This window comes from Coturnix japonica, chromosome 5, assembly GCF_054131305.1.
Source record: "Coturnix japonica strain WE chromosome 5, WE-NBRP24, whole genome shotgun sequence".
In the NCBI taxonomy this organism is placed as follows: domain Eukaryota; kingdom Metazoa; phylum Chordata; class Aves; order Galliformes; family Phasianidae; genus Coturnix; species Coturnix japonica.
Genome location: NC_140667.1, coordinates 36,755,121 through 36,777,281, shown reverse-complemented (window position 1 = coordinate 36,777,281; position 22,161 = coordinate 36,755,121). Strand labels below are relative to the sequence as shown.

Here is a 22,161-nt window from a genome sequence, read left to right as displayed (position 1 = left end):
AGGAACTACTGCAAGGCAGTGGTTTAGTGGTGGGATGAACTTTGAGCAGCCGGGGTATGGTGAAGGGGCCTGCCCACCTTGTCTCTACTCACCATGTACTATTTCACTTTCCAGGTGAAGTTTTTGCTGCTGGGCAGGTGAGTAACCTTTGTTGTTGAGGTACATCTGTGGTAGCACCTTGGCTGAGTTGTGGTGACCGTGGGCACTGTGGCAGTTACCTGCTCAGAGGCTGTTAGCTCACACTAGTGTTACCTCTAGTTCAATGGGGCTGGGGTTGCAGCTCATGCTGAGGAGTGAGGCGTAGACCCTCATTTTCCACTGCCAGACTGCAGTGGGCATGGGACACTGCATCTTAGCTACACACAGGTGCTTAGAGGCAGTCTTGTGTTTCTATCTCAGGATGCTGCTGATATCACCCCAGAGCCTGAGGCACATGGAGGTAAATACCTGGCTGGTGGGAAGGCAGGGTGGGAGTGATGAAGAAGGGGCAGCAAGGAGAGCATGGAAGCTTTTGCATGGCATGGGCAGGGGTGGATGATGGAGGGCTGCAGGGATGCGGGGATGGTGCCTCTCCAGCGGGCCACACTGGTTCTGCAGGGAGCTAGTGGATGAGGTTGAACAACATAATGCTGAGGTTGCTGCAGCCACTCTTCTTCCTGCTCACTCCCCTCAGTGGAGGAAGAAGAGTCCCGGCGTGCTCCTCCCCAGCCTGGCCCTACCACCACCTGGGCAGATGCTGCTCCATCACAGATACCCGCGCAGGGCTCAGGTGTGTGTCCCTCACCTTATTGCCTGCTCCTATGGGGACGTTATGAACTAAACTCTATTTTGGAGCTCTTTCCCTTCCTCAGCCCTGTTCCCACCTAGAACCTGGGAATCCCAGCCCTGCTGTCATGTCCCAGTGGGACAAGCAAGCCAGGAGAGGGGAGGCCTGAGGACAATCTTATATGGGAGCACATCTCTCGACTTTTAGGGCCCTTCCCTCCTGCAGCTCATCCGCTGGGCAGTGAGCATCCGGTCAGGGGTCACACGCCTGCTCTAGTGGCTGCAGCATGAGCTGAGTCACCGGGAAGCTGAGCGAAAGGGGCGGCATGTGGCTGCCTGGGCGGCTTGTTTACTGCACAGAAAACAAGAGGGCTGTTGTTCCAGGGTTGCCTAAGTGTCTGGGAGTGTGGCCCCGGCCCTCCGCCTGGGGCTGGAGCACCTTTGGGAGCAGGGCTGGCGGAGGCACCTTGCTAAGGAATGTGCCTCCCTCAATAGCCTTTTGTTTGGGGTTGGGAGGTGATGCTGCCACCCTCTCCTGCTCCCCACTGCCACCCACTACCATCTGCACTCTGCTTAGGAGGGGAGGGGGCCTGCTCTCACTCCCCATCTTCCAAGGCCTCCCACCCTCTTCATCTCCACTCTGTGGGGCTGGGGCTGTGGTGAGCACTGCAGGGGATTGTGGCCCCTAGCCCCACAGTCTCTCCACCCAGGGGCCAGCGGCTGTGCCTCTTCATCCCTTGCCTGTGGAGCTGGTGTGTGTGTGCTCACCCCGGATGGATACAGCTGCTCGTGCCACCTGGGCTATACGCTGCACCCCAGTCGTCTGCACTGCATTGGTATGTTGGCACCTTCTCTGCTCCCAGGGGTGAAGAGGGCAAGTAAGGCCAGAGCAGCTCTGAGGCTGGGGTCAGTTTCCCCATTCCTTATGCTCAGTGACCCCTGCAAGGTGTCAGTACACTCTGTGGTCCTCCTGGGGGAAGGTTATTTAGTATTTCTGCTGCTGAATTCCTGCTCACCCATTGCACAGTGGGGCTGGTTGGGAACAGCAGGAGCTGCTCATGATGATACTGTCTTTCTTCCTCACCTGAGCACAGATGAAGATGAGTGTCTGCAAGATCCTTGCGCTGGAAAAGGTCACTGCATCAACAGCGTGGGCTCCTATTCATGCCTCTGCTACTCTGGATACACTCTGGTTTTCTTGGAGAGCAAGCAGACCTGTCAAGGTAAGAGGTGCCTACCTGACAGTGCACTGCCACCTCTCCAGGGCCTCCCCATTCTCCCTCCATTGTACTCTCCAGTGTGCATGCATACACTGCTCACTGCTTAATGGCAAAGGTGGGGTGGTTAGGGATGAATGGGATCTGGAGCAGAGCCCTGACATGTGTTCCCTGAGCAGACTTCAGCAGATGGAGCAACTCTTCTGCTGCACCCAGCTCTGAAGGGGGAAAGCTTCAGGACTTCACAGAATCATAGAATTGTAGGGCTAGGACTTGTCTCCTTCTGTGTCACCAGATCGAGATGAATGTGAGCAGCCCTCTACCTGTCCAGGACAGCGATGTGTCAACACCCCTGGCTCTTACCGTTGTGAGTGCAAGGAGGGCTTTGCCATGGGCCTCCGAGGACAATGTGAAGGTGAGGCTTCTGCTGCCTGTCTGCCTTGCTGCAGGGTTGCTCTTTCTGGAGTGGAGGATGGATCAATTCATGTTTGCCAGTCCCTGACGGCTGCTTGTCCTCTATCAGTGAGAGGGACAAGCTTCCCTGGGCAGCCAAAGGGGACTTCTCCTGATGTCCTCTCCCACTTTCCAAAGGACAGCCCCACAGAGCATTCGGACCAGTCCAGTGTCCACTTCCTTTTCTGGAAGGAGATGCCTATGCAATTTAGTGCCAGCTTAACTCTGTGACCAGACACCTCTGCTGGCCAGTGGTCTATAGGGAGAGCAGGTGACAGAGGCTCGCTCCACCTGTCCCCACAGCATCCCTCTCACTTGGCATGACCTGGGCCCATCAGAGAATTTGACCTCATGAATACATGTTGTGCCTTATCAAAGATTTCCCTTCCTCAGTAGCTTGTCTCCATCAGATTTATTGAGAGTATAGTTTAGAAGTACAGGGGAAGCAAGGTATGCACAGAATGCTCTACCCCCGCATGGCCTCCAGAAAGCACACGCCTTAAGGACTTCCTGAACTGGAAGCTGCCTCTTAATCACAGTTATGAAAGTCTGCTGGCAGAGCAGCCCTGTGCAAATTTTGGCTGAACCCTTTCCATGCCCATGCACGTTCCTGGCCCTGGCAACATCCTCTGTCAGCAAAGTTTTGCTGCTGGATTATGTCAGCCCTCAGGTGTGGGTGTAGGATCCTGAGATATTATGAAAAGCATTGCCTGAGCCCTGGCAAATCCCTTTCACCTCCCCTTGGGTGTCCCTGTCTTGGAGGGGCACTCTAAGGACCCAGCTGCAGGGGGCATCCCAGAGATGTCCGCAAGGAGTGCTCTTCTTGGCAGATATCAATGAGTGCGTGGATCCCAGCCCTTGTCCCCGTGGGAAGTGTGTCAATACCCCAGGCTCCTACAGGTGTGTCAGCTGTGCGGATGGCTATCAGCCCAGGAATGGAAGATGCATTGGTAAGGATTTCAGTCTGCCCCCGGGAGGCACTCTTACCCTCACGAGGAGCCAGGAGCTCATGCAACACGCTTGTCTGGCACAATGCCCTCTTGACTTGGGTGGTGGGGACAGACCTGAGCACCCTTCTGTGCCATGTTGCCCTTTGTTGTGTAACACAGATGTGGACGAGTGCCTGGTGGAGAGAACCTGTGCCCACGGACAATGTATTAACCTGGATGGCTCTTTTCGATGTTCCTGTTACCGGGGCTATGAGGCGGCACCCGATGGGAGGAGTTGTGAAGGTACAGGAGACCTTTTGCTTCTGCCTGAGTGCTGACTCTCTGGACCCCATTTTGGCCAGTTCCCTCAGCTCAGCTGCCCCTTGGCATGGTTTCTTCACATCCTCACTCTTCCTCATGTGCTTACGCAGACATTGATGAGTGCGCAGCCCAGACTGCCTGTCCCTCCAGACTCTGCCTCAACACCGAGGGCTCCTACTCCTGCATGGCTTGTGATGCTGGCTACACTGTTTCTAGAGATGGCAGCACATGTGAAGGTATCCCTCTCCCTGGGACAGAGGAGCAGGTGTTAGAGGGAAGAAGTACCCAGGAGCGGGAGAAGCGTAGCCATACCTAGGTTGTTGGTAGGGCATGGGGACCTTTATAACCTCAAGATCCTTCTACAGCTCTTCGGCTTTCCAGTCAGTAGGTAGCATGGGGACAGCAGAAAGGAGATTTTCATCATTCAGGAAAGAGATGGAAGGAAGGCCTCATAGAGAGAGAGGAGACTCGTAGAGACTCATGAGGCTCATAGAGATGAGACTCCTGGACTAATGATGACCTGAGGAATGTTCAGTAAGGCTGGAGGAATATAAAGCTTGAAAACATGGGCAGAGAGGAGCTGCATGTGGTTCAATTCAGAAGTGGGAGAGAAGAGGGAAGATTCCCCTGCTTCTCTTCAGTGTAGGTGTCTGAGGAACCCTGTGTGAAATGAAGGTCACATTCCATCTGATTTTTGCATGCTATTCCCCTTTCCCAAGACTTCACATGCCCCCTTCTCAGCCACCATGCCCCAGCCATGTGATGAGGGCATTTTATCAGGATTTGATACTGTTTGGGTCACACTGACCCAATGGCAGTATGGCATGTTCTTCCCTGCCTTGGATGGTGGCCTTGTCTGTGGATGTGGGTTTCATATTTGAAAAATGATAAGAATTTCATGATAGGTTTTGTGATAAATAAATTAGGTTATGGTTCATCTCCCAAAGGAGATGCTGCTTGCAACCTTTTGAAACTGGACGACTGGTTGCCCCTACCCTAAGATGCTAGAGGGTGGTGCTCATTTATGCTTATGGCACGCTCATCACTCTGCAGAGATGAAGAGAAAGTCCCTTCCTTGCCTTTAGAAGCTGCCAGCCTCAGTGCTTCAGCTCCTGGCAGGAGAGAAGAACAGAGTAGGTCCTCCTCCACTAGCAAAGCTTCAAGATGGCAGCCCTGACCCACTTTGAAGGCTGACAGCTGCCCTAGGTGGGGATCTTCTCCAGTGCTGGCTATACTTGGAACCTCACTCTGTGCTGTACCCCTCTACTTGGCAGATGTGGATGAGTGTGCAGACCATGCTATTCAGTGCCTAGGAGGAGAATGCCGGAACACGCTGGGCTCCTATGAGTGTCACTGCCAGGCTGGCTTCGAGCTCATCAATGGCACAGTGTGCCAAGGTACAAACCCCATACCTGCAGCCCTCGGGGTTTAGGGCATGCATGCTCCCTATGGATCCCCTTCTTTCTTGACAGGGAGGATGCCTGTGCCAGAGCAGGTGATGCCACCACACAGGGCAAACCCATAAGATGGTAACCAAGTGCAGGATCACTGTGGATAGGGAAGGTCTCTCTTTCCATGTCAAGAAAGCCAGGGGTTGGGAGCTCTGTGAGGGGGTGTAAGAGACATTGCAGAGGGGATCCATGCGGCTCAGGAAGCAGGCTGGGTGAGTCTCTCTGACTCTGCTCCCATTGCAGATGTGAACGAGTGCCTTAACAGTGAGATCTGCAGCCCCAATGGTGAGTGTCTCAACAGCCATGGATCCTACTTCTGCATCTGTGCGCCTGGCTTCTCCAGCTCGGCTGGAGGAGTCAGCTGTCAAGGTGAGCTGGTGGGTGGTAGGGATACAGCTTGCCTCTTCCTTCCTCACTTGCTACAAGACCCCACTTGACGATTTGGGCCTGATTTTGCAGATGTGGATGAATGCACAGACAAATCCCGGTGCTCAAAAGGACAGTGCCTGAACACAGAAGGCTCCTACAGGTGTCTGTGTGAAAATGGGTTCAAACACTCCCAGGAGACTGATGACTGCATAGGTGAGAGCTCATCGCCAGGGAGATTATCTTGAGAGCTTCCCGGTGCTCACACTTGCTGGTGTCTTGCAAGGAAGGCTGAGGGTCTGGCAAACTGAGCCTGACCCAGGATGAGCCCTGAGCAAACAGGACCCCAGCTGACAGTCCCTGTCCCTTTGCCCCATTCCCTGCAGATGTGGATGAATGTAAGGAATATGGGGATGCCATCTGTGGCACATGGCGGTGCCAGAACAGCCTGGGCTCCTACCGTTGTATCATGGGCTGCCAACCTGGCTTCCACTGGACACCCCTGGGTGACTGCATTGGTGAGTACAGTCTCAGTGTCCCTGTCCCTTTCCTGGCAGGAACAACATGGCTGTGGAACATCTTTGCCAGGGATGTAGAGAAGGAGGAGGAGGAGGAGGAAGCATATGGCCAGTGGGGAGGCAGATAATGCAGGGAGTTTGTTTTCTTGGCTGAGGTGCCTGCTTGTGTCTAGACATCTCTTCCTGGCATCTGGAACAGACACTGCATTGTGCTGTGTTCTGCTTGGGGAGAGTCCTGGACAGGTTACAGCCATCCCAGGCTTGGGGCTGGACTGCAGCTCCCGGTGCCTGGCAGCACTGGGTGAAGGGAAAGCTGTTGCTATGCTGTACTGGCATGGCTGGATTTGGCATTTCAGGCTCCAGTGTCATGCAAAAGGAAGTGTGCAAGGGGAATTTTGCAGTTTCCCTGTCTTCCCCCAGCTCAGGGAAGGCTGCAGCAAGGAGGAGCTGCTTCTGGGCTCAGTACTCTGCTCAGGACTGGGAGTAGTAGGCTGTGGGCTCTGTGTCCTGCAGGGAAATCTGCCTGGTTCAGCAGCAGGAGGGTTGTGGGATGTTCATCCTCAGCCCTCTGTGTTTGTGCCATTGCTCCTTTCCCTCTAACCCTCAGACTTATAGTCAGGGGATGAGCCATATCCAATCTCTCACATCAAGGTGATGCTTGCCCTGATCCCCAGGCTTTGGGGTGAGAGCAGAAGGGGCTGGGCTGAGGGCATCGACTGGGCTCTAGGGTAATTGCTGCAATTCCTGCCGCTGCAGATATAGATGAGTGTGCCAATGAGACGCTGTGTGGGAGCCATGGCTTCTGTGAGAATTCAGATGGCTCCTTCCGCTGCCTCTGTGACCGTGGCTACGAGAGCTCTCCCTCTGGGCACTACTGTGTTGGTGAGTTACTTTTTGGGGTCCCTGTCTCCTGTTATCACTCTATTAAGTAGTGAAGAAGATATATCAGCCAGTGAATGACTGGTGTGGCAGTAAGCCAGCTTTGTGATGACTCCCAGAGCATGAATGGGGTCTGCAAACATGCACTGAGAACCTCAGACACAGATAGGAGAGTCCTTTTGGGAACAAAAAAAACCAACCTCCTGTGCTGTTCCCTTAGCACAGCAGACCCTGGGTGCATGATGTGATTAGATCCACAAGTGACCCTGTTTTGAGCAGGGGGATGGCCTAGATAGAGACCTTAATCTGATGGAGATTCTACCTCCTTCAAACTAAGCTGATCCTGTGGTGCTGTTGCTCACAGCAGCAGGAGCTCAGGCTGCCTGGATCTTCTGAGAGCAGGGCAGGAAGCTCTTTCTGGCTTTGCTTTGAGCCACGGTGCCAACAGAACTCCCAGCAATTCCCTAGTAGCTTCCAGCCCCACCAAAGAATGCTCCACTGCTGTAGACCCTGCAGAGCCTGCCCATGCTGAGGCAGTGCTCCCTAGCATACTCTGACCTCCCACCTGTGGGCTGCTACCCATTGCTGCTCTTGTTCTGCAGATGTGAACGAGTGTGAGTTAATGGTGGCTGTATGTGGGACTGCACTCTGTGAGAACGTGGAGGGATCGTTCCTGTGCCTGTGCCCCAGCGACCATGAGGAATACGACACAGAGACAGGACAGTGCCGGCCACGGGCAGCCGTGGGTGAGAAGCAACTAGGGCAGGAGTGTGGTGGTGCTGGCTAAGGTGGGGAGAGCTGAGGAGGTTGCAGGAGGTGCCTGGGCTGTAAGAGCCTGTGCAGGTATGGGAGAACCAAGGATCGTGAAAATGGGAAGGCCACTGATGAGCCTGCTCTGGGACCTTGTGGCTAGGGTGTACTGTGCTGGAGCGTCAAGGGCCCCATTCTGTTCCTGCTCCACTATCTTCTAGAGGACCCTGAGCGACATACAGCCCAACCCTCTGACAGCATGGAGCGCAAGCAGTGCTACTACCACATCAGCGACGTTCGTCTGTGTGACAGCGTCCTGGCCAAGAACATCACAAAGCAGGAGTGCTGCTGCACCGTGGGGGCAGCCTGGGGTGACAACTGTGAGACCTACCCCTGCCCCATCTTGGGCACAGGTAGGATGGTGACCCCAGCACTCCCAGTAGGGCCCATTCTCTGCCCACTGTGTTGGTTGTGCTAAAGAGCTGTTTGCTTTCTTCTCATCTTGGCATCTGCCTCCTGGTCAGTCGAGTATCAAGAGATCTGCCCTCTTGGGAAGGGTTATGTTCCTCAAGAAGATCCACTCTCAGGAAAAGTCTCCTTCACAGGTACTAGCAGGCACCGTTTTCTTTAATTTTTCCCAATGGGGAAAGGGATTGTATGAAGACCTGCATGGAGACTGAGCCCCAGAAATACCTCCCCAGGGTCGTGGTGGGGAATACTGACATCCTGTCAGAGAAACCTCTGAGACATGCTCTCTCCTCTCTCTGCTCCTCTCAGACATGGATGAGTGTGAGACCTTTGGCTCCGAGTTCTGCCGCAATGGGCAGTGTCTGAACACAGTGCCAGGCTACAAGTGCTTCTGCCGTACAGGCTACTACTATGATGCCGGCAAGCTCGAATGTGTAGGTAAGATAACCTCAAAGAGCAGTGGGGCCACCACTGAGTGGAGGGACAGCAGGGCCAGGGCTGGCCAAGAAGATCCCTCTGATCCTCCAGGGGATGGGAGAGACAGCAGGCAGTGTTTGGGCAGGGAATGGGCCCTGCTGCCCCTGCCTGCCAGCCTGAGTCACTGTTCCATCCTGCATGTGGGCAGATCAGGATGAGTGCCAGAACGAGGTGTACTGCATCAACGGCGAGTGCCTGAACACAGTTGGCTCCTACCACTGCTTCTGCAGCCTCCCACTTGTGTTGGATGCCACTGGCAACCGCTGTGTGAACCTCTCCGGCAGAGCAGGTAAGCTCTGGCACACCTTGGGCCATCCCACCTGCAGCAGGATCACCACACAGGATGCAGGAGGGGCTGGGGCTGGAGTGCATGGTCATCACTGCCAGGACAGTGGGTGGCTTTATTCTGAATGATTTCCACGTCATCCTTTGCTCATGTCACCTGCAGATGCCCTGGAGGAGTATGAGATCCACCTGGATGTCTGCTGGCAAACTGTCTCTGACTACATCTGCCAAGACCTGCTGCATGGCGAGCAGACCACCTACACCGAGTGCTGCTGCCGCCTTGGTGAAGCCTGGGGCCAGAACTGTGCCCTCTGTCCACACAGGTCCTCTGGTGAGCAGAGTGTTGAGGGGAACACCTCTCAGTGGAGCTGTGCTATGCTGTGCCTTGCTGTGCTGTGGTTGCAGCCAGGACCGCACTTGCCACCCTTGCTGCTGAAGCCAACTCAAATGAGCTACCCTGCCTCTCCAGGGCTGGGCAGCACCATGGGGCAGAATGTACCTTCCAGATGGTTTGAAGTGGTCTGAGGTGGTGGAGGGAAGAGTTGCTCCATCCTTCAGACTGCTTTCCTCAGGTCTTGCGAGCAGCAAAATATGGAGCTGCATCTTGGTCCTGCTGAGTCTTTGCTGACCCCATGTGGGTGCACCCTCTAGCAGCCATAGCAGCCCTGCTGAGTTCTGACACTACTTTTCTCTCACCACAGCTGATTTTGCTTTCCTCTGTAATGGGGCTAGTGAAGACAGTGACAGAGGGGCTGAGGTCCGAGAAAGACCTAGGTATGAGTATGGACCAGGCTTGGAAGATCCCCACTATGGCCTTCCCAGCCCAGACATGGGCCCCTACTACAACTACCTGGAATCAGAGTATGGAAACCCTGACGTGGCTTTCCCTCGGAGAGAACCGAGCAGTGAGTTTCGTGGCAGCCCTTTCCACCATGGCCCAGGGCGGCCCCCACCCCGCTACCTGCCCAGCCAACCTGGTGAGTACTTAGAGACACAAAGAGGTGCTTTCTCACCCAGCCCATGTCCACCCCAGCTGGGGTGCTCCAGGCTTGCAGCAGACTCTCTCCCTGGCTATGCTGCTGGATGCTCTCAGTTTTCCCAGCCCCACCAGCACCATCTCACCACATGCCAGATATTCTCTCTGTGGTCAGACAAGCGGTCTTCCCACTCTGACGCACCCTTGCCACCCCCCAGGTCTTTATGAGGGCTTTGAGGGGCTGCAGGCTGAGGAGTGTGGCATCCTCAATGGCTGTGAGAACGGACGTTGTGTGCGTGTCCCAGAGGGCTACACCTGTGACTGCTTCGATGGCTACCAGCTGGACATGACCCTCATGGCCTGTGTGGGTAAGTGGCTCTTGGTCCCACTGTAGACACGGTGGCCCACACTTCTCTTATCTGCTGCCGCTCTCTGGTGGTGCTGCCTGGGATGGTTGTCATAGGCTTCCCTGCTCTCCTGGGTGCTTTGTGGCCTTGGAGCTGAGAACGTTGTAAGGACACCTGGGGGCATCAGAGAACAGCTGGTCACTGCCTTCCTTGTGTAGCACTCCTGTGCATAGATGGATTTGTGTTTCTGTTTTCTTTCCTCTAAACTCACCTTGACTTTCCACCCTGTCCTATAAGCCAAGGTCTCTAAAGCTCCTCACATCATCAGCTCTACCTCTATCACTCTATATGTCCATTCTATCAAAAGTGCAATTCCCCTGGCCAGTCCCAGGCACCCAACAGAACAGATGAAGATGCTCTTTCCTTAGGCAGGGCACTCATTCTACCCCCCCAGCATCCCTTCTGCATGACACGATCGTGCAGCTTCTTCACACAAAGCCTGTGGCCTCTCCTTCCCCAGAGCTGCTGGACAGAACAGCTGCCTGTCCTCTTGCTCCCCCTTCTGTGTTTGTGCACAGTTTGCTTTTCTTCAGCTGCCATGCTTTGCACTTGTCTTCAGTGAATTTGACTTCTCTGCAAGATCAGAGTACTCACAGCTTGGCATCACATAGATCTTATGAGCACAAAGAGTCTTCCTTTGTCCACACAGATGACAGCATTGACTGGAGCAGGGGTCAGGATAGACCCAACAGGCAGCATTTTGAATAGCTTTCATTACAACCACGTATGGCTAATTATCTTTCGGGTGCAGCTTAGTGACCCATTGTGCAATTGCTGCAGTTTCATCTAGCCCATATTTCCTCAGTCCACTTGAGTGTGTCATGTGAGAGCGTGTTGAAATCCTTATCCTGGCCAGAAGTTATACCCACTGTTCCCCCCTTATCACACAGATTGCTTATCAGGTCAGTAAGGGGAACCAGATAGCTTGACATAATCAGGTCTGAACAGATCTGCTCTGGCTATTCAACAGCCCCTATATCCTTCTGGGGGAGGAGGGCAGTGAACTAATCATCCAGAAACCTGCTTTTTTAAGTGGATGGGAGTGAGCAATCTGTAATTCCAGATCCCCCTTCTCCATCTGTGGGGACACTTACTGCATTCCTCCACCTCAGATGGAACTCTGACTCCTCAGTGCTGGAGTACCAAGTATTTGCAGATGATCTGCAGCAGCTTTACTTAGCTAATCATCAAGCCTCTACACTGAGATGTGGAGCTCCCAGAGCTCCTGCCTCTCCTTTAAACACTTGAAACATCCATACTGAATCTGGTCAGAAAGGGTGTATTTATGATGACTGGAACAAAGCCTGCATCAGCTACACCAGCCAGCTTGGCATTGTCTGGCTTTTGTTTCCTCCTCTGATAAGGCCCAGACTTACATTCCCCACTGTTTCCTGTTAATGTATTTATGGAGCCTTTTCTTGTTGCTCTTTCTGTATTTGCCCAGCCAACGCTTGTTTCACACTGCCCAGGGAGCCCCAGGCCTTGGTGTGCACTGCTAACACTGCTCTGCTGATGCTCACCCTGGGTGTCCCTGATGAGGCTGGAGTCTGTGGTCAAGGGGCTCAGGCTCAGCCCTGTGGACAAAGGGATGAGGCCCCGCTGCTGCCTCTCTGCAGGTTGGGGTGGTTCAGAGCTGCTGCATTTAGCAGAGCTGCAGCACAGGGCTGCCTGCAGGGCTCCCACATGAGCACTTTGGCATAGTTTGCAGGTTAATAAAACAAGCCCTTGTTTGCATAGCATGAGGTTCCTTTGTGTTCTGGTCTTGGAGGTGATAATCAGCCTCTCAGGGCCACCATCATCTGCCTCCTGACCTTGTCAGACTGGGAAAGGACTGGAGGTGGCCTTTCTCCCAGATCTTTGGCTATCATGACTTGTCAGTGAGAAGCTGCTGTGCTCCCCTGGGGTGTCACCAGCTGCAGAGCATGGGCAGGGACTGTTCTGGGGCTTCAGTCTGTGGCCAGGGTGCCAAGCATTGGGGATGCTGTACTTAGGGGATTCTGCAGATGTGCTGAATGCAGCATCAAGGCAAAGGAGTCAAGTGCAACCCAGTGTGACAGAGGCTGGGGGGTCACGGTGGGCAGCCTGGGTGTGCTGGGGGACATAAGGGAGCTTGAGGAGCCTGGACTTGGGAGGGCTCACCTGGGGCACAGGGACATGCTGGGACTGTTCACTGTGCCACCATCTCACCGCCTCTTTTCCTCATTGCAGACATCAATGAGTGTGAGGATGTGGATGTCCCAGTGCCACTGTGCCAGGGTGGCACCTGCGAGAACACAGAAGGCTCCTTCCGCTGCCGCTGCTTACCAGGCTATGTGGCACTGGCCCAGCCCCACCACTGTGTGCCCCAGACAGCCCAGAGCCCAGCAGCAGCATAGCTCTAGAGGAGCGGCAGTGGGGTTACTCCCCTCTGGTGACACGCTTCTCCGGGACCTGGTGGTGTGGACAAGGGTCCCCGGGGCTGTGGCTGCTTCTAAGCCCTTTGTTCCTTCACCTCCAAAGCGCACAACTCCCCCGCCACCTTTTCCTAGCTGTGACTGCCAGGGCTGAGCTCCCAGCCTCTGTACTCCCATCCTCACCTCCAGCCCCTGCTTCTGCCACAGCAGAGCCCTCCCCAGCCCGGCCCCCAGCACCTGCTGCAATGCCACATACTATGGGGGCTCACAGGACACTTTCTCCTACTGTGCAGCCCCAGCTCCTCCCTGCACCCTGCAGAGAGACTGGGTTCACCTCCCCACGGCAAGCATCACTGCTGCACTGACCTAGTGGCGGGCCTCACCGCACCACGCAGCCTGCCCCAGGACACAGCCCTGGAGGAGCAACCCTGGCTCCCTAAAGCTGCTGCCCAACCTTAGGGTGTGATGGAGAGGATGGGGGTCCCACAGCCGGCTCATCCTGCAGCCATCCCAGGCGCATCCCTACCCCTGTGCTGCGCCTTTGTGCCCCGCGCTGGCTGGGGGGAGTGGGCAGGGTTCCAGCTTAGTTTCTGTAAAGTTGATGACTTTTTTTTAACTGAGTCTGCTGGAAACTTCTCTCATGTTGTTAAATAAAACATTTATTTTGGGCCCTGTGGCTCATGACACTGGGGCTGGGTCAGAATTGTGCTTGTCTTCCCTCTGCCAAGGGATACCACTAGCCTCCCTGCTCCTGGGACAGAGGAAAGCCATGCCAAGCCAAACACCCACTTACCTGCCCCAACTGGAGCCAACTCCAGCCCCTGGGGGCTGCACAGCACATGTGGCTGCTCACACCCTGCTTCCTTCACACACCCCTTGCTTGCAGTTCAAGAATCCTTGTGTCTGCCAGGAGCCCTTGAGCAGGGCCAGGAGCTGCTTCTCCTACCCCAGAGCTCCTGCTAGGAAAGCTTTTGCCCCACACTGCAGCAAGTAAAGATGTGTTCTGCACAGCCATCACCTAAGGGCGGTGCGGGACCATCAGATCTGACACAGAGCCTGATTCAATACAGCTGGACCAGAACCAGCCAGAAGATGCCCAGACACTCCGCTTGTCCTCCAGCCATCTACTCCCAGAAGACAACAAGCTGGTTTTGTCTAGCCTTTATTAAAAGGAAAGTTATAAAAGGAGGTTCAGGAGCTCTCAGCAGCTCCGAGTTAGTTGATAGTGCAAACCATTGGTTAGAGAAAGAAACATCCCTGCAGAAACACTGAATGCCATTTGGCGTTGCATCCACAAAAAGGAATTTTCCCAGCCATAGTCCTGCAGGCTCCAGCAGGGGCCCAGGACAGACTCCACTGCCAGCTCAGGAAAGCTTCCTCTCCTCTTCTTCAGATGTAAGGGTGGAAAATGCAGTTCCTAGGAGCATCCCGGTCACAGCAGAGCAGAAAAAGCACAGGAGGGTGGATGGAGCCAGCATTCTACAAGAGGCACTGAAGGGTTATCGGGTAGCAGCTCAGACACTAGCCAGGTTCACTGCAGAGAAATCTCTTTGTGAGGACAGACAGCTCTATTTCAAACAACTAAAGTGCCTCCACAGAGCACATGGAAGACAAATGTCCTAACACTCAGTCTCTCTTGCTGACAGCAGCAGACACTGCTTCCCCATGAGCTGTTGTGGGAACATGCCAGAGGGATTGTGGAGAGGGGCGAGAGCCCTCTGCCCACAGCTGGCCTTGCAGGAACAAAGTACTGGCTGCCCAGAGGCTGCAGAGTTCTGAAGGAAGCAGTAAGAAATACTTATATAAAAGATTTTGGCTTGTGTTATTTTCTCTGTTTCTTTCCTCCCCTTGCCCAACTCATGGCAGGGCTCCTCAGCTGGTGATCTGCACTGGTATCTTCCAGCAAAACAACATCTGATCCTGGTCGTCCACCAACTCCCACTTCACTATCAGCTTAATCTGAAAGAGAACAGTGAAGTAAGAATAGTTAGGAGAGACCAAAGCAAAGACATCTGTTGTTTGTGAAGCAGAGGGGTCCTGGTGGCCCTGTGGGAAGGAGCTGAGCCACCTGTGATGACTCCTGCAATACTGTGTGGCTGGAGGGCGCTGCTGTGTAACATGAAGACTTTCACGTGCTACACTGAGAACCTCCATCCGACAGTGCAGAGGAAACAACCTGCACTCCCCATCTGAACAGCACCTGGAGCCAACCACCCCAGATCTGATTGCTTGGCTGGGAGCAGAGCCTTGGCAGGGGGGCTGCAAGTGGGCACAGCACACAAGGAACACACACTGGGATAGTTGAAGCAGCTGGAGTCAGGCTGCTTCCTCTGCCAGGTTTGTCCCAAAACAGGAACTGGGGACAGAATCCTGCTCACAGCAAAAGTGAGAAGCAGCTGAAGATCCTTCGGACCTCTTCCCCATACCACGAGATGAAGCATTCTTTACAGATGGGCTCTGGGCCTGCCCCAGGAAGGAGGGCAGTTGCAAGACACAGGTGGGGTTCCTGCTTACTTACACTGGGGTACTCGCTCTTCACAGGGAGCTTGTTCAGGTAGCTGTACGAGTGGCCCTTCTGGATGGGGCACTGGATCCCAGACTTGCATCCATCAGGCTCAGGGATGGGGAAGGGTATGTCCACATGCAGCATCTCGCCATACACCTTTGCCTTACTGCCTTGGCTCTCGATCTCTGCAGGACATGGAGAAGCGTGAGTGCAGCACCAGAGCAGGGAGAACACTTCCACTTTGTGTCCCCCCCGGACATACCCGGAGGACAGCCTGCCCGAAGGCTGCAGAGAGCACACTAAGCAGTTCTGCACCTCAGCTATTCCTTCCCACTCTTTAGCCCCCTCCAGCCACCCTGCCCACTTATTCCCAGACACAAAGGCACAGATGTGTCACTGTCACCCCCTTTGCCCACCTCATCCCTTCTCACAGGACCCCACCAGCGCCCCAGGCCCCACGGAGCCGATGCTTACTGCTGGAGAATGTGACGTTGATGCTGTACGAGGTCCCTTTGACGAGCTGGCAGGGTTGAGTGGGACAGGGGCTGACGTTCACCTCTTGAATGCTTCCGTCTTTGGAACCTAGAAGGACGAGTGAGGGGTTAGCGGTGCCAGGACCCCGGAGGGCAGCTCCCGCTCGGCCGAGGGACCGGACCCCCCGCACCTCGTGGGACACTCACCGCAGTCCACGAAGCGGAGCGGCTCGGCCAGGGCGGCAGCGACGAGCGCCAGCAGCAGCACGAGAGCGGACGGCACCATGGCGGCAGTGCGCTGAGCTGCGCGGCGGAGGCAGTGGTGGCGGCGGCGGCGTCACATGAGAGCGGCGGGGCCGCCCCGTCCCGCCCCGTCCCGGCGGTCAGCTGAGCGCCGCTCCGCCCGCGGGGCCGGGCTGGGGGCTGCGGCTGTGCTGACAGCTGTGCTGACAGCTGGGTGCGCGGTTCCCCGAGGCAGCGTGCAGCCGCTAGCAGACCTTGTCCTCAAGGCCGTGCCCCTTGTGGCAGCTGGGTCACGCTGAAGCCACCATTTCGCTGAGACAGGGAACACATACTTTCATCCCTGTAAGGCCGGTGCTTGCGTTCTGCGCTTACACATCCCGCCAACTCAATTACCCGAGGAATAAATCCGAAGTTCCGCTCGATGAGCAGCTACACCGAACGAATGGCAATTCCTGGAACAGCGCTGTGCAGCTCGGTAAACACACAGACCTTCGGGCACTGCCGTGGCAATGAATACAGAAATGCTATTCTAGAGAGAATCCACATGCAGGGACTAATCAATTTCTCCTGCTCTCTCAGCCAGAACATGCTCCTTTAGCTATAGATCATCAGCATTCGCAATGAATGCACCACGGGACGCTCACATTCAACAGCCATGGCAGGGGTTTCATGTCATCAGTTTCTGAATCACTCAAACGAGCTCAGTTTTCTGCTGAGACAGGGATAAAATGCCTTAAACGCACACGCTGTAGAGGCAAGCAGAATACTTAGAGAACCCAGCTTGAAGGCAGACCTCGTCAGTTCAGTGAGCTTAAAGAGAGCTTAAGGAGCTCCCCAAACTTAGAGGGAGCAGACCAGAATGAGGAGGGGGAAACAAAGCACAGTCAGATTACACCAAGTTATTAAGAACCACAAGACCAACAAAACCACAGCGTAGGAAGGGAAAAAAACATAGACTGTCATTCTGGTTGAGACAAAAACACCCCCTGGCTACACAGCTGGCAGAAAGAAGAAACCATCACTGATAATAGAGAAGTTCTAAGAAACAGCTGCTCTCCTTCTTTACATGGCTTGGCTACTCCGAACATTTGCCCCCAGAACAAGAATCACTCATCAGAGCAATTGATTATTAATTAGACTAAATTAACTCTGATTGAGGCCAACTCTCTCTCTCATTTTCTCAATCTACAGTAACAGAGCAACATCCAGAATTCGCTTGAAGATACTTGTTCCCTTTCAGACATCTAATGCTGGTAAGACTGAGGGCATGTAAAAAGTACAAGTGTTTTTTTATGGCTGCACCAAATACCTCAAAGGAATTTGCAGTGAATATAGATGCAACACGAGACCACGCAATGCCAGCATTCAGCACAATAAATCCTGCAAGAGAGAAAAGCCAGTACAATGTGAGAAGTAGAACCATCCTTCCCCCTTCTTCTCCCAGGAGCTCTTGATTCATTCCTCCAAACGCAGAGGTGCACTAATAACTCAAAAAACAACCCCCCCCCCCCCCAGATGTGTTTAAAAGCATCATGTGCCTCATCTGAGGATCCAGCTGTTTGCAGACAACTGGATGAACACCAGCTCCTCTGGGGCCCCGCTTGTGATGCTTTCCTAGTTAACATCATCAGAGTTAATCCAAGAGTGAGAAAAACTCAACAGCTCAAACCAGTCTTTATTTACATGTGCAGGGTGGTATACATAAGCAAAAGCATGTGGTTGCATTTCTTTAATGCGCTGCCCCCACAGCCTGGCAGCCACATTCACCGTGGGAGTGAGCCTTTTAGGATTTATACACATAATACTTAACTACATGTTTACTACTGCAGGCACTCCACCATGTGCTTGATTTCTATGTCTATGCCAAAGAAAATACTTCTGCTTCCTGCAGTTGTTAAATCTCTGTATGGAGCTGCCTACTCCACGCCTAATGGACAATAACTTTGTCAAGCAGATCTCGTCTTGGATTTAAGTACTTCCTTTGCTTCCACTGTGCTGCAAAGAGGTCAAGCTGTTCTAGGCACTGCCTTGTTCTGATTGAGATGTGTGAGAAAGCTAATAGTCACCAAGTCCCAAGCTGTGCTGACTTAAAATCATCCCTTCCTGCTGGGATGACTGGTTTTCCTCTGTCATGCCACTGTATGACTCTCCACAAACCTGACTAGGGAACAGGATTGCAGCCTGGAATTCCTCCAGCAGAAGCACATGAGGAAATGATAAGCAACCCTTTAACTGTAGGCACATCTTTGAGCAACAGGCCGGACCGCTGTCACATGTCAAAGGATCAGGTTTAAGAGAGAGAAATGAGGCAGAGCAGCCAAGTTCAGGACTCAGTCAGCTGAGTGAAGATTCATCCTCCGCAAAGCGGCTGATACAAGTTTTTCAAGAGGAAAAGCAAAACGCACGTAACCTTTCATTAGGCACCGTGAGCTCCCTGCTTTGACTGTGAGGAGTTAATTGAAGAGATATTAAACACCTACACACGCTGAAACGCGAGGCAGCAGATAGGAGCAGAGGGGGCCTGGGAGGTGGCAAGTGCTGGTGCTAACGCAGGCTCTGTGATGAAACCATGGAGACTGCACGTGAGAGCCGTGCCTCGGACACCCACTGCGGGGATGAGGGCTGCACAGCTGCCCCGTCCTGCTGGATCCTGCTCTCAGAGACACGAGGAGCAGGAGGGCACTGCATGGAACTGCAGCACACGCATTATGGTGAGCACGTGTACGCCTGCGTTTGCAGTACCAGGGCCACAAATCCTGACCCACAGCAAAACCGGCCTCTGCAGGGAGCAGCAGAGATTGAGAGATTGCTATTTGATAAAGAAAGTTAAACAGCAAAGTCAGTATCGGGACAAATCCTAAGGGATCCTTCAGCCCAGGCCCCGTGTTTGTTCTCCTGTTTGCGTATCTCCCCCTGCAGTGACACCCTGATCCCTGTCAGGGTCTCGGGTACAACTCAGCACAAATAACCCTCCCAGCTAAACCCACCGCAAACACACCGCGTTATTTACAAAATTATTTTTCTTCCACGAGCTTTGCTGCCTTCAAAAGCAAACACTCTCAAGGACAAATACAAGTTTTACGCTTGCAGCCACAGCCCGTTCCCAAACTTAGCACCGGGCTGACCCAGCCCCGTCAGCACCTTCCCCATACATGGCCACTGCTCGGGACGGCCCGCCCGGCACTTCCGCCTCGGTAGGTGTCATGGCGGCTGCCGCCGGAAATGGCGGAAGGGACGGGGCGGGGCCTCTGCGGCAGGAGCGGGAGGCAAGATGGCGGCGCTGAGGCGCTGTGTGTGGTTGGCGTGGGCCAGTCGGGTCAGGTACCGACTCGACAGCGCCTCGCTCTGTGACACTGGGTGGCGGGTACGGGGCTGGGTGCTCGGCGTGGCCCCGCTGAGGCTCGCCCTTTCTTCTCCTCCTTCTCCTTGAAGCAGTTGGTGTTACGCTCCGTCGCGCCGAGGACAAGCGCCGCTCGGCCCCCCAGCCTGCGCTCTGGGCCGCTCGCTGCGATGGGCGTCGTCCTCATCCCAGCCGGGCCCGACGGAGAGCGATTGTAGCGAGGGACAGGTCTACCTCAGCGAGAGCTGCGTCAAGGTACGGCACCGAGAACGGTTACCGGAGCGTCCGGCCTGCCCTGAGGGCACATAGAGGTGTTGCAGCGTTTGCCTGTTTGTTCAACGTGGTTTGAGCCTTTCTTTGTTGCTTTTTGTTTTGTTTTTTAATCTCTTCTGTTTTGTAGAGGCTGCTGGAGATTGCAGAAGGATCAGAGTTTCTCAGGCTGCAGGTGGAAGGAGGTGGTTGCTCTGGGTTCCAGTACAAGTTTTCTTTGGACACAGTTATCAATCCCGATGACAGGCAAGGACAAAAGGGCTGTTCTTTGTAAGGGGGGCAAGGTGGGTGTGTGTGGTACAATGCCTTGGAAGGACAAAGACTGTGAGATGAGGAAGGTGCTCAGGCTGCGCTTCTTTGTTGCGTCTGCAGCACAACTAATGTTTAAATATGCTGCTTTTCTGCAGGGTGTTTGAACAAGGTGGTGCCCGTGTAGTTGTGGATGTGGACAGCCTGGCCTTTGTGAAAGGTTCCATGGTAGACTTCAGCCAGGAGCTGATTCGCAGCTCATTCCAGGTGGTGAGCAATCCCCAGGCAGAGAAGGGATGCTCCTGTGGGACTTCTTTCTCTGTCAAATTCTGACTGGACTTCTTGTGGATGGATGCAGTCTGCAGATGTTTCCTGGCAGCCTCCAGAGGGTTTTCTTTGATCTTTTCTCAGCCAATCCTTCTCATCTTTCTAACCCTGTAATACAGCAGATACAGATGACACCAGCTGTATGTGTCTGAACTGAGCCTGTTTCCAAGGCATTTTGGTCTTCCTCTCAGAAATATGAAGTAACCATAATCACACAAACAGAGGCATCTTCAGTACTGTGTGAACCACCTGCTCAGTGGTTCAGACTCACCTGCCTTCTTCAGAATATGGAACCACTTGTCTCTACAAGAAATGGCTGCATATATATTCACGTGTTTATTGAGAGTTCTCACTAAAAAATATATGTATTTGAGGTTGTTTGGTATTACTCATGCATTTCTGGCGGGTAGAATCTGGGTTCATTCCAGCTAGGGCTGTTTACCCATGTTTTTTTCAGCTGAGCTGGATTTATACCTGCCACTGTTGCTGGCTGTTCAACATTCAGTGGTTTTGCTCAGAGTCCCTGGGATGAAAGGTTTGACATGTTCAAAGTAAATGAAGCTCAAAAACTGAGACAGCAAGAGTTAATACCTATTTGATTTATTTTTTTTATTTTTTGGGGGCGGGGAAGTGGTGTGTGTGTGTGTATGTATATAAATAAAATACATAGCCTTCCATCCCCAGTGCTGTTTTAGGTTGTTCCTAAATGTGACTTTGCTTTTTATTTCATACAGTCTTTAAGGTTTCATAGTGAATCCACTGTCTTCTCTTCCTAACAGGAAAGGAAGTTTAGTTGACAAAGGCAGACAGGTTCTGGAGTATTGCATGAGTGTCCTTAAGTCATTTTGACTTAAATGAGAATAATTTGCTTCACCATTTATCCTGTCTACCTTGTCTGCCTGGTGTTATGAAAGAATTAAATAACTCCTTTCCTTTCCAAAACTTCAAAGAAAATGGGGAAAATAGAGGTTTCCAGAATAACATCATTTTGATTAGTTTTCTGTATCTTTTTATCTGCCACTAGATGTCTTTTAAATCACAGTGATTCATGTGCTTCTGGGTGAAAGGAGACATAGAGAAACTATTTTTGTTCCCTCTCTCGTGTTTTATCTGATCACGACCAAATTGTCTAAGACTTGAATCATTCACGTGAGTTTGGGAGGACTGCATGACTTTGGTTTCAGAGGAACTGCTTAAGGCAAACCGTGAGGCTTTGAGGACTCAGTGCCATAGGCATTCTTCTGGTTGTTAAGCTTACAGAATTCCTTTCTAAGCTAATCAGCAGCACATGCATATACTACATATCAACCTGCTGATTTCTGGTGCTTAGTTTTTTTTTATTTTTTATGAAAACCTTTCTTTACCCCTCTAAGTATTCCACCTGAGTTACTGTGCTCACTAAATGTGTATAGGCTCTCTCTGCAGAACCTAACCAGGTGCTGCTTGCTCGCTCTCCACTTCTCAAGTAAATCAAACAAGTACTGTCTGCATGGAGTGCAACCACTGTCAGGTAACTTACCTCCTTCTTTGCAGCAACTATATGAAGGATGAATCGTAGAACCACCAAGGTTGGAAAAGACCTCCAAGATCATCCAATCCAACTATAAATTAAATGTTGTGTTCGTACCACTGTCACCAGCAGCCTGTTGCTGGGCTCAGGGGGAGCTTGCATGCGCGCCTTGCTGTCTGTACTTTTGGTAGTACTGCTGTAACTGCACTAGGTGGACCCCTAACTCCTTGGGATCGGATATTCTGGATGTGTACAAGACTGGCAACTCAAGTGAGGTTGAATGTGCTCCTTGCAGGACCTATGCAAGAACAAAAGTTTCTTTGGAGGCAGGCTGGAGCTGGTTTGGTCTGATACTCCAGACTTGTAGTCTTCATGCTCTAAGCTGGAGAGGTTTCATCTGTACGGTGCCTTGCACTTGACCTCTTAATCCTGCCTGTCAGGAGCAAAAAATTTACTGTCCAAAACTACTAGTCTTCCTGTTCCCAGTATGGAATGGATGTAAAAAGCTGTGTTATCTCTTATCACCATGTTCTCTCTTAAAAAAAATAAATGAATATCTGAATAAAATCTGTCATATCATAAACTGGA

The 22,161-nt window shown here is 52.9% G+C and overlaps 3 protein-coding genes and 1 long non-coding RNA gene across 9 annotated transcripts in view; 2 read left to right on the top strand and 2 right to left on the bottom strand.

Moving 5' to 3' along the window:
- The window catches only part of LTBP2 (latent transforming growth factor beta binding protein 2), a 55,972-nt gene extending 42,628 nt beyond the window's left edge, over positions 1–13,344 (top strand). Inside the window, exons 13-35 of one of the 5 annotated variants that reach the window (XM_015865158.3) lie at positions 115–137; positions 400–439; positions 674–769; positions 1,476–1,601; positions 1,860–1,988; positions 2,278–2,397; positions 3,266–3,385; positions 3,545–3,667; positions 3,796–3,921; positions 4,960–5,082; positions 5,380–5,505; positions 5,596–5,718; positions 5,889–6,020; positions 6,777–6,902; positions 7,502–7,645; positions 7,871–8,062; positions 8,174–8,254; positions 8,427–8,555; positions 8,743–8,883; positions 9,043–9,210; positions 9,581–9,856; positions 10,074–10,223; positions 12,471–13,344. In XM_015865158.3, the coding sequence (XP_015720644.3) occupies positions 115–137; positions 400–439; positions 674–769; positions 1,476–1,601; positions 1,860–1,988; positions 2,278–2,397; positions 3,266–3,385; positions 3,545–3,667; positions 3,796–3,921; positions 4,960–5,082; positions 5,380–5,505; positions 5,596–5,718; positions 5,889–6,020; positions 6,777–6,902; positions 7,502–7,645; positions 7,871–8,062; positions 8,174–8,254; positions 8,427–8,555; positions 8,743–8,883; positions 9,043–9,210; positions 9,581–9,856; positions 10,074–10,223; positions 12,471–12,637 (2,981 nt within the window). In that variant the 3' untranslated portion in view covers positions 12,638–13,344. The remainder of the gene's footprint in view (positions 1–114; positions 138–399; positions 440–673; positions 770–1,475; positions 1,602–1,859; positions 1,989–2,277; positions 2,398–3,265; positions 3,386–3,544; positions 3,668–3,795; positions 3,922–4,959; positions 5,083–5,379; positions 5,506–5,595; positions 5,719–5,888; positions 6,021–6,776; positions 6,903–7,501; positions 7,646–7,870; positions 8,063–8,173; positions 8,255–8,426; positions 8,556–8,742; positions 8,884–9,042; positions 9,211–9,580; positions 9,857–10,073; positions 10,224–12,470) is intronic. The other 4 variants (XM_085550501.1, XM_085550502.1, XM_085550503.1 and 1 more) reach the window with 4 other exon arrangements.
- A 457-nt stretch (positions 13,345–13,801) lies between these two features.
- NPC2 (NPC intracellular cholesterol transporter 2) lies at positions 13,802–15,952 on the bottom strand. Its single transcript, XM_015865165.2, has 4 exons — positions 15,842–15,952; positions 15,636–15,743; positions 15,174–15,346; positions 13,802–14,614 (listed from the first exon to the last, which is right to left on the bottom strand). The coding sequence occupies exons 1-4, from the start codon at positions 15,918–15,920 to the stop codon at positions 14,528–14,530; spliced, it is 447 nt and encodes a 148-aa protein (XP_015720651.2). The 5' UTR covers positions 15,921–15,952; the 3' UTR covers positions 13,802–14,527.
- Positions 15,953–16,102: 150 nt separating this feature from the next.
- LOC146760763 (uncharacterized) lies at positions 16,103–16,410 on the bottom strand. The gene is made up of 2 exons (XR_014947248.1): positions 16,271–16,410; positions 16,103–16,189 (listed from the first exon to the last, which is right to left on the bottom strand). It is a non-coding gene; the product is annotated as an uncharacterized LOC146760763 (long non-coding RNA).
- Positions 16,411–19,127: 2,717 nt separating this feature from the next.
- ISCA2 (iron-sulfur cluster assembly 2) lies at positions 19,128–20,740 on the top strand. Of its 2 annotated transcripts, none has more exons than XM_015865164.3 (4): positions 19,128–19,198; positions 19,313–19,472; positions 19,618–19,733; positions 19,895–20,740. In XM_015865164.3, exons 1-4 carry the CDS (start codon positions 19,149–19,151, stop codon positions 20,067–20,069), a joined length of 501 nt encoding a protein of 166 aa, XP_015720650.1. In that variant the 5' UTR covers positions 19,128–19,148; the 3' UTR covers positions 20,070–20,740. The 2 variants fall into 2 exon arrangements, with proteins under 2 accessions (XP_015720650.1, XP_015720649.1); XM_015865163.2 differs by having other exon boundaries at positions 19,310–19,472.
- Positions 20,741–22,161: the final 1,421 nt, after the last annotated feature.

Coding starts and splice junctions, on each gene's coding strand:
- ISCA2 (XM_015865163.2), top strand. CDS start 19,149: ATGGCGGCGCTGAGGCGCTGTGTGTGGTTGGCGTGGGCCAGTCGGGTC. Junction 19,199..19,309: donor GCGTGGGCCAGTCGGGTCAG/GTACCGACTCGA, acceptor TTCTCCTTGAAG/CAGTTGGTGTTACGCTCCGT. Junction 19,473..19,617: donor TCAGCGAGAGCTGCGTCAAG/GTACGGCACCGA, acceptor TCTGTTTTGTAG/AGGCTGCTGGAGATTGCAGA.
- NPC2 (XM_015865165.2), bottom strand. CDS start 15,920: ATGGTGCCGTCCGCTCTCGTGCTGCTGCTGGCGCTCGTCGCTGCCGCC. Junction 15,744..15,841: donor GCTCCGCTTCGTGGACTGCG/GTGAGTGTCCCA, acceptor TCGTCCTTCTAG/GTTCCAAAGACGGAAGCATT. Junction 15,347..15,635: donor CAACGTCACATTCTCCAGCA/GTAAGCATCGGC, acceptor CATGTCCTGCAG/AGATCGAGAGCCAAGGCAGT.